The 17,225-nt window shown below is 43.4% G+C and overlaps 1 protein-coding gene across 7 annotated transcripts in view; it reads right to left on the bottom strand.

The window, feature by feature from the left end:
- Positions 1-17,225, bottom strand: part of rtkna (rhotekin a) — a 184,570-nt gene that overhangs the window by 154,269 nt on the left and 13,076 nt on the right. For all 7 annotated transcript variants that reach the window (XM_073041965.1, XM_073041966.1, XM_073041968.1 and 4 more), the window contains exon 2: positions 13,273-13,472. In XM_073041965.1, coding sequence (XP_072898066.1) covers positions 13,273-13,472 — 200 coding nt within the window. The remainder of the gene's footprint in view (positions 1-13,272; positions 13,473-17,225) is intronic.

Here is a 17,225-nt window from a genome sequence, read left to right as displayed (position 1 = left end):
CCTTCTACTTGCTTCTATTGGACCTCCCCCTTCTCCAGTCCTGTACCTCTTTCACCAACGAACTTCACAGCTCTTTACTTTATCCCTTCCCCTCCTAGTTTTACCTATCACCTTGTGGTTCTTCTCCCCTCTCCCACCTTTTAAATCTACTCATCTTTTTTCTCCAGTCCTGCCAAAGGGTCTCGGCCCAAAACATCAACTGTACATTTTCCATGGATGCTGCCTGGCCTGCTGAGTTCCTCCAGTATTTTGTGCGTGTTGCTTGGATTTCCAGCATGGGCACATTTTCTCGTTTACCAAGAACCATCAATTTGCGGGACTTGTCACTCAGGGTCTTGGACTAAAAATGTGTTTTCTTACATGACTATGTTTTGTTTCCCCCTTTCTTGCTATTTTGAATGCACATATAGGTTTTTGCACCTTGGCCCAACTAGTCACTGGCAGCCAGCCAGAAAAGTCTCCTTTTATTCCCACTCTTTGCCTCTTGCCACTGTTTTATCCATGCCAGAATCTTTCCAGAGGAACCTTGCCTTGTTTGACTGTATCCATGTATGGTTTGAATGACAAGAAAGCTTGATATGATTTGTGTACTTGATAAAAACAGGCCGCAGTTACTGTGGCTTCCTCTAAATCTAGCCTGACAAATCTGATGGAATTCTTTGAAAAAAAAATAACAAGCAGGATAGACAAAGGAGAATGCTGTGTTCTTGGATGTGTGGCCTTTGACAAGGTGCCACACATGAGTCTGCTTAACAAACTAAGAATCCCTGGTATTACTGGAAAGGATTTCTAATGTAAATAAAGCAGCGGCTAATTGGCAGAAGGTAAAGAATGGGAATAAAGGGAGCCTTTTCTGGTTGGCTACCAGTGACTCAAAAGTCCCAAATTCAGCTTTGGCTCTACTCTTGTCTTTTAAGCTTTCCGAGTCTCAGGTACATCACGCTGATTATTGGTACATGATCACTGTAGCAGTCTGCACCCGGATATTTTTGCATGATTTCCGAGCATTTCTATACCTTCTCCTTATAAGCACGTAATCAATCTGGTTTCTGGTGTTATCCCCTGGGCTCTTCCATGTCCATGGTTTTCTCATTTGTTGCTTGAAGACAGTATTACCAATTATATAATCTTTTTCTGTGACCCATGTAGCTAGTCGTTCACCTCTCTCATTTCTCTCACCTATGCCGTAATGCCCAATATTGTCCTCGTCCCTGGTCTTGCCTACTTTTGCATTGAAGTCACCTTGGATAATAATATTTTCTGAGCTTTTACATTGTCTTAACGCTGTTTCTAGTTCGTCATAAAATTGATCGATGTTTTCTTCACTGCAGTCTGCAGTTGGGGCATAAACTTGAATGATGTTAACATCAAAAGGTTTTGCATGTTACTTGTGAAACTACATCTGATCTGATATTGTCCAATAGCCTTTTATTGATTTTGCATGTTCTTCATCTAACATAATTCCAACACCTTTTTCATGTATTTCTCCTCCTGAGTAAATGATGGTACATCCCTCTGAGCTTGTTTTACCAGCTCCTTTCCATCTAATCTCACACCTTCCCAAGATGTTGATTTTTAATCTTTCCATTTCCTGTTTGATGTTGTCTAGTTTACCAGGTTGGTTAAGGGTTCTTACATTCCAGGTTGCTAGTCTGATCTTTTTTGCTTTTAATCTGCCAACAGTCATTGGATAACGGTCGAGGTTCACCTGTGGCTCATGAGATCCTCTACCAGATGAGGCTCCTTCAGTGAAGGCTCCATTCACATCTTTGAGCTGAGAACATAGTTGACTTGAGTTCATGATTGTACAAGGGAAGAATACTGAAGTGGTTTCCCATTGCCTTCTTCAGTTGCAGTGACATCAAAAATGAATTTCAAACAACAGTGAAGAACAAAACATCACTATTACAGAACAGCAATGGGAAAACCTCAGAGACAGCATAACACAAGCAGCACAAGAGGTGATTCCCAAACAACAGAAAAAAGCTAAAAAGAAATGGATGACAATAGGAATTCTGAATCTTATGGAACAAAGAAGAAAATGTAAGGAAAACAAAGAAACCTACGTATCCTTGCATGCACAAATAACAAACAAGTGCAAGGAAGCAAAAGAAAAGTGGCTTAAGAACAAATGTGAGTTAATAGAACAATTGCAGAAGACCAACAACAGCAAATGTATGCACGACAAGATCAAAGAGGTCACAAATCGGAAGAAAAACGGGGCAACAACAGGATGTATAAAAGCAAAAGACGGATCTACAATTATGGAAAAAGGAAAAATAATGCAAAGATGGTCAGAATACATCAAAGACCTATACAACAACAAAGACCGAAAGGACAACTTTGATATTGGCAACAACAACGAGGGCCCAGCAATACTGAAATAAGAAGTGGAACACGCTATGAAGAAAACGCGTAAGGGGAAATCATCAGGACCAGATAACATTCCAGTTGAACTGTATAAAGCTCTAGAAGATTTTGGTGTAGAGAAATTAACAATCTTATTGAATAGAATATACAACAGTGGCAAAGTACCAGAAGATCTTTTAAAGACAGTATTCATTGCACTGCCAAATAAACCAGGTGTAACAGAGTGTGGACAACACAGAACAATTAGTTTAATGAACCACCTCACAAAAATTCTACTTAAAATCATCATGCTCAGAGTAAGAAACAAAATTAAGCCAGAGATCAGTGAAGAACAGTGCAGCTTTGTCGAAGACAAGGGAACTTCAAATACAACTTATATTCTCAGGAATATTATCGAAAGGTCAATAGAAGTACAACAAGGCCTATACTTCTGTTCCATTGACTACACAAAAGCCTTTGACACAGTAAAACACCAAGTCATCATGAAAATACTTGAAGATATTAATATCGACAGAAAAGATCTAAGAATAATCAGCAATCTCTACAAGCAACAAAGTGCAGCCGTATGGATAGACAACGAGATTGGTGAGTATCAGACAATAAAGCGAGGAGTCAGACAGGGTTGTGTTCTATCACCAGACCTGTTCTCCCTGTATAGTGAAAACATCATGAGAACCATACAAGACCTACCTGGAATAAGTAGGTATAGGAGGATACAATATCAACAACCTCCACTATGCGGATGATACAGTACTGATAGCAAACAGTGAAGTAAATTTACTGAAACAAGTATCTACCATCAACACAGAGAGCAAAAGACTTGGCCTAACCTTAAACAAAAAGAAAACTGAAGTAATGGTAATATCAAAAAAATCTGATATCCCAAACTGTAGGATTGTATTGAAAAATGAAATCCTGAAACAAGTCCACAACTTCAAGTACCTTGGATCATGAGTAACATCTAATGGCAAATGCGAAACAGACATAAAAGCAAGAATAGCAATAGCAAGAACAGCATTTACAGAAATGAGAAACATCTTAATGAACAAGAAAATAGCAACTGACATCTGCCTTAGAACTCTCAGCTGCTACATCCTTCCTATGTTGATGTATGGCTGCGAGTCATGGACCATCACAAATACAATGGAAAAAAGAATCAATGAAGCAGAGATGTGGTTCCTCAGAAGAATGCTATGCATATCATGTACGGACAGGATAACCAACGAAGAAGTTCTACAGAGAACGAAAACAAAACCTACATTACTTAAAAAAATCAGAAAACAGCAATCTTCTTTGTAGACATCATGCGAAGAGAGACATTAGAAAGCTGTAAGGAAAAAGCAGAGGCATTCAGAGAATGAAAATGATAGATGGATTAACATCATGGTTAGAAACAGGGGAGGCAACAACTACAATTCGGAGGGTCAAGGTCCATGGTGGATGGAGAGACGTTATTGCCAACGCCGAACGGCAAGGCACCCAAAACAACCAGTGACTAGCAGTGTTCCACAGGGTTCTGTGTTGGGACCACTACTTCTTATGTTTTATGTCAATGACTTTGATGATGGAACTGATGGTTTTGTTGTAAAGTTTGCGGTCGATATGAAGATAGTTGGGGGCGCAAATAGTTTTGAGGAAGTAGAGGGGTTACAGAAGGTCTTAGACAGTTTAGAAGAATTGGCAAAGAAATGGCAGATAGAATACAGTGTTAGGAAGTGTATGGTCATGCACTTTGGTAGAAGAAATAAAAGAATAAACATTTTCTAAATGGAGAGAAAATTCAAAACTCTGAAGCCAAAAGGAACTTGGAAGTACTTCTACAAGATTTCCTGAAGGTTAATTTTCAGGTTGAGTCAGTGGTAAGGAAGGCAAGTACGATTTTAGCATTCATTGCAAGGGGACTAGAATATAAAAGCAAGGATGTAATGTTGAGGCTTTACAAAGCACTAGTCGGGCCTCACATGGAGTATTGCGAGCTGTTTTGAGCCCCTTATCTTAGAAAGAATGAGCTGACTCTGGAGAGGGTTCAAAGGAAGTTCACAAAAATGATTCCCATACTGAACATATGAAGAGTGTTTGATAGCTCTGGGCCTGTATTCACCAGAATTCAGAAGAATGAGGGGTGATCTAATTGAACATGGAACAACACAGCGCAGTATAGGACCTTTGGCCCACAATGCTGTGCCGACCCTTAAACCCTGCCTCCCATATAACCCTCCACCTTAAATTCCTCCATATACCTGTCTAGTAATCTCTTAAATTTCACTAGTGTATCTGCCTCCACCACTGACTCAGACAGTGCATTCCACTCACCAACCAACACTAGGAAAAAACCTTCCTCTAATATCCCTCTTGAACTTTCCAGCCCTTACCTTAAAGCCATGTCCTCTTGTATTGAGCAGTGGTGCCCTGGGGAAGAGGCGCTGGCTGTCCACTCTGTCTATTCCTCTTAATATCTTGTACACCTCTATCATGTCTCCTCTCATCCTCCTCTCCAAAGAGTAAAGCCCTAGCTCCCTTAATCTCTGATCATAATCCATACTCTCTAAACCAGGCAGCATCCTGGTAAATCTCCTCTGTACCCTTTCCAATGCTTCCACATCCTTCCTATAGTGAGGCGACCAGAACTGGACACAGTGCTCCAAGTGTGGCCTAACCAGAGTTTTAGAGAGCTGCATCATTACCCTGCGACTCTTAAACTCTATCCCTCCACTTATGAAATTTAACACTCCATAAGCTTTCTTAACTACCCTATCTACCTGTGAGGCAACTTTCAGGGATCTGTGGACATGTACCCCCAGATCCCTCTGCTCCTCCACACTACCAAGTATCCTGCCATTTACTTTGTACTCTGCCTTGGAGATTGTCCTTCTAAAGTGTACCACATCACACTTCTCCGGGTTGAACTCCATCTGTCACTTCTCAGTCCTCTTCTGCATCTTATCAATGTCTCTCTGCAATCTTAGACAATCCTCTACACTATTCACAACACCACCAATCTTTGTGTCGTCTGCAAACTTGCCAACCCACCCTTCCACCTCCACATCCAGGTCGTTAATAAAAATCACAAAAAGTAGAGGTCCCAGAACCGATCCTTGTGGGACACCACTAGTCACAACCCTCCAATCTGAATGTACTCCCTCCACCACGACCCTCTGCTTTCTGCAGGCAAGCCAATTCTGAATCCACCTGGCCAAACTTCCCAGGATCCCATGCCTTCTGACTTTCTGAATAAGCCTACCGTGTGGAACCTTGTCAAATGCCTTACTAAAATCCATTAAGATCACATCCACTGCACTACCCTCATCTACATGCCTGGTCACCTCCTCAAAGAACTCTATCAGGTTTGTTAGACACAATCTGCCCTTCACAAAGCCATGCTGACTGTCGCTGATCAGTCCATGATTCTCTAAATGCCCACAGATTCTGTCTCTAATAATCTTTTCCAACAGCTTTCCCACCACAGACGTAAGGCTCACTGGTCTATAATTACCCAGACTATCCCTACTAGCATTTTTGAACAAGGGGACAACATTCGCCTCCCTCCAATCCTCCAGTACCATTCCTGTGGACAACGAGGACATAAAGATCCTAGTCAGAAGTTCAGCAATCTCTTCCCTCGCCTTGTGGAGCAGCCTGGGGAATATTCCATCAGGCCCCAGGGACTTGTTGCAAGTTCTGATAGTGTGGATGTAGAGAGGATGCTTTCGATGGTGAAAGACTCTAAGACCAGCAGGCACAGCCTCAGAATAGATGGGCGTCTTTTTAGAACAAAATGAAGTGGAGTTTATTTCGCTATAGTGGTAAATCTGTGGAATTTGTTGTCACAGACAGCTGTGGAGGCCAAATCTTTTTATATATTTAAGGCAAAGGTTGATAGATTCTTGATTGGTCGTGGCAGGAAGAGATATGGGGAGAAGGCAGGAGATTGGGGCTGAGAGGGAAAGTGGGTGGGCAAAAGAATACAAGAGCAGGGATATGATGTTGAGGCCCTATATCTCATAGTCTTATTGTAAAATGACCCAAATCTGCTCCTATATCTTATTGTCTAATCTCATCATTCTGCATTTAACCCATAGCTTTCTATGCAATGATAATCCAAGGGTAGCTTAGATGCTTAAATGCTATCAGTGACTCCAGCATCCAACAGAGGAATTGGCAATGTGGAAGGTTGCCAATGTAGATCAGTTGAAAATGTGGGCTAAGAAAATGCAGGAGAAGGTTACTCTGGACAATTGTGAGGTGTTGTACTTTGGAACGTGACATGCAAGAGGAAAGTGTAGAGTACAGAACATTTAGACCATTGAAGTACAGAGGGATCTCGGATTGCAAATTCATAGCTCCCTCAAAATGTCAATGCAAGTCATGGAGCAGAAAGTAAAGAGATGAAGAATGGGTAAAAAAATAAAAACACAAAATACTGGCAGAACTCAGCAGGCCAGACAGCATCTATGGGAGGAGGTAGTGACGACGTTTCAGGCCGAAACCCTTCATCAGGATGAAGAATGGGACCACTTATCCAAAGTTAGGGACCAGCTGGACTCGAAACGAAGAGCTTACAGCTGGTTTATTTAACATGATACAATGAAGCAAATATCAGAGAAATAGTTAAGAGAAGCTTGTGGAAAGATTGAGGTCTACAAGCTGAAATAACAATCAATATGCGCGCCCAAACTTCTTCACCAGAGTCACCCACAAAGCAGCTTCAAATGAATGAATGCAATGCCTCATTTTATGAAGAGACATGGGACAAGCAGCCAAGAAATGAATGTGATGAAGAGATAGCACATACATGGAAGGAAGAGCCAACTACCAACACAACTTGAAATGTTTATTTTAGACAACATATATAAAGAAGATAAACTCAGTGGCCCGTACCTAATAAAGTGGTCATGTCTTCTGTTACTGTAGCCCATCTACTTCAAGGTTTGACATATTACACATTCAGAGATGCTCTTCTGCACACAACTGTTGTAATGCATGGTTATTTGAGTTACTTTCACCTTCCTGTCAGCTTGAACCAGTCTGGTCATTCTGCTGACTTCTCTCATCAACAAGGCATATTTGCCAACAGAACTGCCACTCACTAGACGTCTTCTATTTTCACACTTAAACTTCAGAGAAAGTTGTGTGAAAACCCCAGGAGAGCAGAAGTCTCTCAGATACTCAAATCACCCCGTCTGCACCAACAATCATTCCACAGTCACATTTCTCCCTCATTCTGATGTTTGGTCTGAACAAATGAACCTATTTACCATGTCTGCATGCTTTTATGCATTGAGTTGCTGCTGCAAATTGAATTGATTAGATATTTGCATCAACAAGTCAGTGTACAGGTATACCTAATAAAGTGGCCAATTAGGGTATATATCCTCTTTTGACATTTTTATTTAACTTTAAGATTGGCACAACATCATGGACCTGTAGTGTCATTGTTTGTGTCAACATTGTGCTGTAGTGTTCTATGAAAGTAGAGACAGTGGTAAAGAGCCATACAGCGTGTTTTGCCTTCAGTGGCTGGGATGTTGAGTATAAATGTCAGGAAAGCATGTTGCAGCCACATACACCTTTGGTTGGGCCACATTTGAAGAACTGTGTGCTGTGCAGTTCAGGTTGTTGCATTACAGGATAAGATATGGAGGCTTTGGAGAGGGTGCAGAAGAGTTTCACCAGCACAGGGTCATACAGTACGGAACTTTGGACCAATGCATCATGTTGACCTTGTTTTCTACCCAAGTTGGTCTCACTTCTTTATGCCATAGACCTCTAACATTAATGAGGCGGTCCATGGACCCAGGTGGGGAACCCCAGCTCTAAACCAAGTACCTGTTTAAATGTTTTTTAAATATTGCAAATGTACCCACATTTTCTGTTTCCTCTGGCAGCTCAGTCCATATACTGATCATCTCTGAGTGGAAAACATTACCCCTAAAATCCCAATAAAATACTTCCCTTCTCAAATTAAACCAATAACTTCAGGTTTTTTTGGTGCCCCTACCCCAAGAAGAAGACTATGACCTCTGGTAGGTGAGTCTAGGAGCAGAGAACACAGCCTCAGAATAGGACATCCATTTAGAACAGATGAGAAGGAAATCTGGGGGATTCACTGCCACAGACAGTTGTGGAGGCCAAATCAATGAGAATATTTAAAGCAGAGTTTGATAGGTTCTTGGTTAGTGAGGGCATTAAAGGCTATGGAGAGAAGACAGGAGAATGGGGTTAAGAGGAATAATAATCAACCATCATGGGATATTGAAACAGATTTGATGCACTGAATGGCCTGATTCTGCTCCTATCTATTATGGTCTTGATGGTGGTCACACCCAGAGCAGAGCACAGGCTTCAGAGAGTAGATGGGTGACCAGCAGAAGTAAAGGGAGCAAGCAGTCAGTGCAGGGTTCCCCTGTGGCCATCCCCTTTAGCAACACATATATCTTTTGGATATTGCTGTGGGGGTGGAATGACCTATGAGGGCAAAGCAAGTCACGGCCAAAGGTCAAAGTACAAATTGGCACCAATGACATAGGTAAAATAAAAAAGGGGGAAAAAGTTTTGCAGAGTTAGTATTGAGAGTTAAGAGTTGAAGAGCAGGATTTTCAAGATTATTCAGTCAGGAGGAGGAAGGGGAAGAGTCAGCACTAGAGTACCCCTGTGGCTGTACCCCTTGACAAAAAGAACTCCTGTTTGAGTACTGTTGGGGGGGGAATGGCCTTGCTGGAGGAAGCGACAGTAGCCTTGCCTCTTGCACAAAATCTGGCCCTGTGGCTCAGAAGGGTAGGGAAGGGAAGAGGAAGGCAGTAGTGATAGGGGACTCTATAGTTTGGGGGTCAGGCAGGCGATTCTGTGGACGCAGGAAAGAAACTCGGATGGTAGTTTGCCTCCCAGATGCCAGGGTCCGGGATGTTTCTGATCGCATCCAAGATATCCTGCGGTGAGAGGTAGAACAGCCAGAGGTCATGGTACGTATTGGTACCAATGACATAGTAGGAAAAGGGAAGAGGTCCTGAAAAAAGACTACAGGGAGTTAGGAAGGAAGTTGAGAGGACCGCAAAGGTAGTAATCTCGGGACTACTGCCTGTGCCACACGACAGTGCAAAAAGGAATAGGATGAAGTGGAGTGGCTGAAGTATTGGAGCAGGGGCAGGGATTAAGATTTCTGGATCATTGGGCTCCTTATTTTTGGGCTTCTTATTTTAGAAAGGATATACTAACATTGGAGAGGTTTCAGAGAAGATTCACGAGAATGATTCCAGGAATGAGAGAGTTACCGTATGAGGAACATCTGGCAGCTCTTGGGCTGTATTCCCTGGAGTTCAGGAGAATGAGGGGGGATCGCAAAAAAACATTCCAAAAGTTAAAAGGCCAGAACAGATTAGATATGGCAAAGTTATTTCCCATGGTAAGGGATTCTAGAACACGAGAGCACGACTTCAGGATTGAAGGACATCCTTTTAGAACTGAGATGTGGAGAAATTACTTTAGCCAGAGGGTGGTAAATCTGTGGAATTTGTTGCGACGAGCAGCTGTGGAGGCCAAGTCATTGGGTATATATAAAGCATATGTTCTTGATTAGCCAGGGCATCAAAGAGTATGTGGAGAATGCAGAGGAGTGGGGATGACTGGAGGAATTGGATCAGCTCATGATTGAATGGCAGAAGCAGACTCGATGGGCCAAATGGCCTACTTCTGCTCCTATTTCTTCTGGTCTTATGGTCTAAGGATGCTGCCCAGATTAGAGAACATGTCTCATGAAGAAAGTTTGAAGGGCCCAAGGCCTTCTCTTTGGTGCAACAGAGAATGAGGAAAATTGAAATGTGTCTAAGATTATGAGAGTCATAGATAGAGTGGTTCCAAGGTTGTCAAGCCAAGGAGCGGTAGTGGAAACAAGCTCCCACTACCTAAAAATGCTCCTCACGCATGCGCCTCAAATAGCCTCTGATGACCAAGTCCAACTCCTGGCCTTCTCCTGTGGCTTAGCCTCTAAGCCCGGCGGAACTGTTTCTACTGACAGAAGAAGGGCAAAGGCGGGTCCTGGTGCCTTAAAACCAGTGCTTCTGGTAGATGTAGCTCACCAGCCTGGGAAAGCAGTCCATCTGAGAGAGTGAAAACTCTGATTTCAAACCTCTGCTGCCTTGCGGCCATACCCACTCACGGGAAAGACGTTGGGAGTAAACTGAGCACAAATCCGGAGCTTGAGTCCTTAAGGCTGTCTGACGTTGCCTTCAACCTTGTTCTGGCAACTCCTGCGACAACACTGGTGCCAAGCTGTATCGGTCCTTGCCCTTCCCTTGGACAACATCGGTGGCGTGGAGAGGGGAGACTTGCTGCTTGGCCAACTGCTGGTCTTCCATACAACATTGCCCAGGCCTGCACCCTGGAAACCATTCCAGGTGCAGATCCATGGTCTCGTGAGACTAACAGATGCCACCACAGATGGAGTGGACAGTCATCAACTTTTTCTCCAATACCAGAGGATATTGGGTACTTAGACAAATTGGAAGAATGGCAAAAAAGTGGCAGATGGAACACAGTGTTGGGAAATGTATAATAATGCATTTTGATAAAAGGAATATAAATGCAGACTATTATCTAAATGGGGAGTAAGTTCAAACATCAGAGATACAGAGGGGTTTAGGAGTCCTTGTGCAAGACTCTCAAAAAGTTAATTTACTGGTTGAGTCGGTGATAAAGAAGGCAAATGCAATGTTGGCATTTATTTCAAGGGGAATAGAATATAAAAGCAAGGAGACAATGCTGAGCTTTTATAAGACACCAGTCAGGGTGCACTTGAAGTACTGTCAACAGTTTTGGGCCTCATAGTTCAGAAAGAATAGAAACATAGAAAACCTACAGCACAATACAGGCTCTTTGACCCACAATGGTGTGCCGAACACATACTTATTTTAGAAATCACCTAGGATTACATATAGCCCTCTATTTTTCTAAGCTCCATGTACCTATCCAAGCGTCTCTTAAAAGACCCTATCGTACCACCATTGCCAGCAGTCCATTCCACGCACTCTGCATAAAAAACTTACCCCTGACATCTGCTCTGTACCTACTTCAAAGCACCTTAAAACTGTGCCATCTTGTGTTAGCCATTTCAGCCCTGGGAAAAAGTCTCTGAGTAACAACACGATCAATGCCCATCATCATCTTATACACCTCTATTAGGTCACCTCTCATCCTCCGTTGTTCCAAGGAGAAAAGGCCGAGTTCACTCAACCAATTCTCATTAGGCATGGTCCCCAATCCAAGCAACATCTTTGTAAATCTCCTCTGCATCCCTTCTATAGTTTCCATATCCTTCCTGTAGTGAGGTGACCAGAATTCAGCACAGTACTCCAAGTGGGGTGTTGTCATTGGATAGAGTCCAGAGGAGGTTCATGAGGATGATTCTGGGAATAAACAGGTTAACATATGAGGAGCATTTGTCAGCTTTGGGCCTGTACTCACTGGAATTTAGAGGAATGTGGAGGGATATCATTGAAGCCTATCGAATGTTGAAAGGACAAGATAAGATGGATGTGGAGAGGAAACACAAAGTATACTGCAGATGCTGTGGTCAAATCAACACGTACAAACAAGCTGGATGAACTCAGCAGGTCGGGCAGCATCCGTTGAAATAAGCAGTCAACATTTCGGGCCGAGACCCTTTGTCAGGACTGAAGAAGGAGGGGGCAGGGGCCATATAAAGAAGGTGGGGGGGGGGGGGAAGGTGCCTGGTGAAAAACCAATCAGAGGAAAGATCAAGGGGTGGGGGGGAGGGGAAGCAGGGAGGGGATAGGCAGGAGAGGTGAAGAAGGAATGCAAGGGAAAAGCACTATGGATAGTAGAAGGCAGAATCATGAAAGAGGCGATAGGCAGCTGGAAGAGGAGGCAGAGTGAAAGTGGGATGGGAGAAGGGAGAGGGAGGGAATTACCAGAAGTTGGAGAATTCGATGTTCATACCAAGGGGCTGGAGACTACCCAGACGGTATATGAGTTGTTGCTCCTCCAACCTGGGTTTGGCCTCATCATGGCAGTAGAGGAGGCCATGTATGGACATATTCGAATGGGAATGTGAAGCAGAGTTAAAGTGGGTGGCAACTGGGAGATCCTGTCTGTTGTGGCGGATGGAGCGGAGGCACTCGATGAAGCGGTCCCCCAATCTGCGTCGGGTCTCGCCGATGTAGAGCAGGCCGCACCGGGAGCACCGGATGCAATAGATGACCCCAACAGACTCAAGTGAAGTGCTACCTCACCTGGAAGGACTGTTTGGGGCCCTGAATGTGGAGAGGATATTTCCCGTTGTGGATGTATCCAGCACTGGAGGGTATAGCCTAAAAATTGAGGGGTGAACCTTTTGAACAGAGTCAAGAAGAAATTTTTTAGCCAGAGAGTGGAATGTTCTGCCACAGACTGCAAAGTCCTTGGGTCCTGATCAGTCATGGTATCGAAGGATATGGCGAAAGGCAGTAATATGGGGTTGAGTGGGATCCGGGATTAGCCATGATGTAATGGTGCAGCAGACACGATGGGCTAATTCTGCTCCTATGTCTTATGGTCCAATGACATCAGTTTAAGGCGAGTGGGGGAAGTTTAGGGGAGATGTCACTGGTAGGTGAAGTGGATGCCTGGAACTCACTGGCAGGAATGGTGGCAGAGGCTGATACCACAGGGACATTTAAGAAACTCTTAGATGGGCATACAAATGTAGGAAAATGAAGGATTATGAGCTGCGTAAAATTAATGGTGGAGTAGGTTCATATTGGTCAGTACAGCATCATATGCCAAAGGACCTGTACTGTGCCATACTGTTGTATGTTCTCCCTTCATGCATAATCGTTTCCATCATCCTCAAGTGCACCTAACCTTTGCCCATCTCCCCCTCACTGTAAAACCTCTGGTATTGCTGCTTACCGCCTTACGCGCCGCTGCATCACCTCAGCTTCCTTCATCCTCTGCACCTGGGACATGTAGGATGTGATGCGTGCATTGCAGACCATCAGGCTCTTGGCTGCTTCCAGTGTTTGGTCCTTCTGCGTACACGCTGCAAGAAGCTTGCAGGCCCCATCCCGCATTCGGATTTCATAGTCAATCTTCTTCTGGAAATCAGAGTCCTAGAAAGCACGAAGCAATGATCAGCTTACCCACTTCCTCCCTTTCTCTCCTTTTGCCCTGCAATGATCAGGCTTTGCTCCAGCCACCTACTTACATTGTCACTTTCAATCAACCCCCGGATCCCTCAATACTCCAGTCCTGCCAGTTACTGTGTACTTTCCCCTAACATTGTGCCTCCCAAAGTGTAACACCTCACATTTGTCCAGATTAACTTCAAGTTCAAATTTATTGTCATTTCAACTCAATACACATATACCACCAAGCGAAACAACGTTCCTCCTGGTATGTAACAGCACATATTGTATAACTCACGCTCAACACAAAGTAATATTACTACAAATAGTAAGGTGCATTTAATCACAAGTTAAAAAGGAAACAGTATACTGTCATACACAGCATATAAGAAAGCAAACATACAAAGTTCAAAGTAAAATTTATTATCAGAGTATATACATGTCACCACATACAACCCCAAGATTCTTTTTACTGTGGACAGACTTATCAAATTTATAGAACAGTAACAGTAAACAGGATCAATGAACAACAAACTGTAAAAATGCAAATATAAATAAATAGCAATAAAAATGGACTAAGAAATAACATGAAATGAAAGAGCAATAAATAACAAGATAAAGAGTCCTTAAAGTGAGACTATCCACTATGGGAACACCAGAAATCGATTGAGTGTATTCATCCCTTGTTAGACAATAGACGATAGGTGCAGAAGTAGACCATTCAGCCCTTCGAGCCTGCACCGCCATTCTGAGATCATGGCTGATCATCTACTATCAATACCCAGTTCCTGCCTTGTCCCCATATCCCTTGATTCCCCTATCCATAAGATACCTATCTAGCTCCTTCTTGAAAGCATCCAGAGAATTGGCCTCCACTGCCTTCCGAGGCAGTGCATTCCACACCCCTACAACTCTCTGGGAGAAGTAGTTTTTCCTTAACTCTGTCCTAAATGACCTACCCTTTATTCTCAAACCATGCCCTCTGGTACTGGACTCTCCCAGCATCTGGAACATATTTCCTGCCTCTATCTTGTCCAATCCCTTAATAATCTTATAAGTTGCAATCAGATCCCCTCTCAATCTCCTTAATTCCAGCGTGTACAAGCCCAGTCTCTCTAACCTCTCTGCGTAAGACAGTCCGGACATCCCAGGAATTAACCTTGTGAATCTATGCTGCACTTCCTCTATAGCCAGGATGTCCTTCCTTAACCCTGGAGACCAAAACTGTACACAATACTCCAGGTGTGGTCTCACCAGGGCCCTGTACAAATGCAAAAGGATTTCCTTGCTCTTGTACTCAATTCCCTTTGTAATAAAGGCCAACATTCCATTAGCCTTCTTCACTGCCTGCTGCACTTACTCATTCACCTTCAGTGACTGATGAACAAGGACTCCTAGATCTCTTTGTATTTCTCCCTTACCTCTCTACACCGCTCATTTAATAATCTGCCTTCCTGTTCTTACTCCCAAAGTGGATAACCTCACACTTATTCACATTAAACGTCATCTGCCAAGTATCTGCCCACTCACTCAGCCTATCCAAGTCACCTTGAATTCTCCTAACATCCTCATCACATGTCACACTGCCACCCAGCTTAGGTATCATCAGCAAACTAATCTAAATCATTGATGCAAATCGAAAACAGCTGTGGTCCCAATACCGAGCCCTGTGGCACCCCACTAGTCACCACCTGCCATTCCGAGAAACACCCATTCACCGTTACCCTTTGCTTTCTATCTGCCAACCAGTTTTCTATCCATGTCAATATCTTCCCCCCAATGCCAAGAGCTCTGATTTTACCCACCAATCTCCTATGTGGGACCTTATCAAATGCCTTCTGAAAAATCGAGGTACACTACATCCACTGGATCTCCCTTGTCTAACTTCCTGGTTACATCCTCGAAAAACTCCAATAGATTAGTCAAGCATGATTTGCCCTTGGTAAATCCATGCTGGCTCGGCTCAATCCTATCACTGCTATCTAGTATGCCACTATTTCATCTTTAATAATGGACTCTAGCATCTTCCCTACTACTTGTTGTTCAAGAGCCTAAGGCTGAGGGGTAGTAACTGTTCTTGAACCTGGTGGTGTGAGCCTGAGGCACCTGTACCTTCTACCTGATATCAGCCACCAGAAAAGACCATGGCCTGGGTGGTGAGGATCTTTAATGATGAAGGCTGCTTTTCTACAGCAATGTTTCATGTAGACATGCTCAATGACTGGGAGAGTTTTTACACATGATGCTCTGGGCCAAATTTATTTTTTTTTTAGGATTTTCCACTCAAAAGCACTGGTGTTCCCATACCAGGCCATGATGCAGCCAATCAGCACACTTTCCACCGCACAACTATAGATCGCTAAGGTGTTTGATGATGATGTGCTAAATCTCTGCAGACTCCCAAGACTCCTGTCGTGCTTTCTCTGCAATTAAATTTATATGACTGGGCCCAGACAAATCTTCTGAGATAATAACACCCATGAATTTAAAGTTACTGACCCTCTCCAATACCGATCCTCCGGTGAATACAGTCAATAAGACAGTATAACGTTCCATATGCAGTGGGACCTGGATGATGGCAGGGAGTTCAGTCATCTTACAGCCTGAAGTAACAACCTGCTTCCTATCCAAACAGTCCTTGTCCTAATGCTGCGATACCTCCTGCCTGATGGTACAAGGTCACAGAAATTGATGGACAGACGGAAGGGATCATTGACAATGCTAAGGGCCCTGCATATGCAATGCTCCTGCTAATATCTCTGATGGGTAGAAGAGAGATCCTGATAATCCTTTCAGGAGATTTACAAGGATGTTGCCTGGATTCAGGAGCATGCCTTTTGTGAATAGGTTGAGTGAGCTTGACCTTTTCTCCTTGGAACGACGGAGGATGAGAGGTGACCTGATAGAGGTGTATAAGATGATGAGAGGCACTGATCGTGTGGATAGTCAGAGGCTTTTTCCCCAGGGCTGAAATGTTTGCCCCAAGAGGACACAGGTTTAAGGTGCTGGGGAGTAGGTACAGAGGAGATGTCAGGGGTAAGTTTTTTTTACTCAGAGTGGTAAGTGCATAGAATGGGGGGCTGCCAATGGTGGTGGAGGCGGATACGAGAGGGTCTTTTAAGAGACTTTTGGTTTGGTACATGGAGCTTAGAAAAATAAAGGGCTATGGGTAAGCCTAGTAATTTCTAACATAGGGACATGTTCGGCACAACTTTGTGGGCCAAAGGGCGTGTATTGTGCTGTAGGTTTTCTATGTTTTCTATGAGTCCTCACAATCCTTTGTAGGGTCTTGCAGATCTTGTATCAGATGGTGATGCAGCTGGTCATGAAATTTTCAATGATGCTCCTCCAAGTATTGATTGGAATGGAGGTTGGGAGCTTCATTCACCTCAGTCTCCTCAGAAAGTGAAGATGCTATGCTTTCTCAACTAAAGAGATCAAGTTCAAGTTTATTTATCATTCAACCATGAATAAACCCAAACAAAAAGATTCCTCCAGGACCAAGCTGCAAAATGCAGTACAATAGTCAAACATAACACAAATAAACATAGTAAGTCATAGAAAAACACAGCTCAGAAACAGGCCCTTCAGCCCATTTAGTCTGTGCCAAATCATTTAAGCTGTCTACTCCCAACAACCTGCACTGGGAACATAACCCTCCATATCCCTAACATCCATGTACCTATCCAAACTTCTCTTAAACAATAAAATCGAGCTTGCATGCACTTGTTCTGGCAG

Source organism: Hemitrygon akajei, chromosome 4, assembly GCF_048418815.1.
Source record: "Hemitrygon akajei chromosome 4, sHemAka1.3, whole genome shotgun sequence".
NCBI lineage: Eukaryota > Metazoa > Chordata > Chondrichthyes > Myliobatiformes > Dasyatidae > Hemitrygon > Hemitrygon akajei.
Note: the sequence above shows the minus strand (reverse complement) of the source record. Positions and strands in the feature narration are given on the sequence as shown.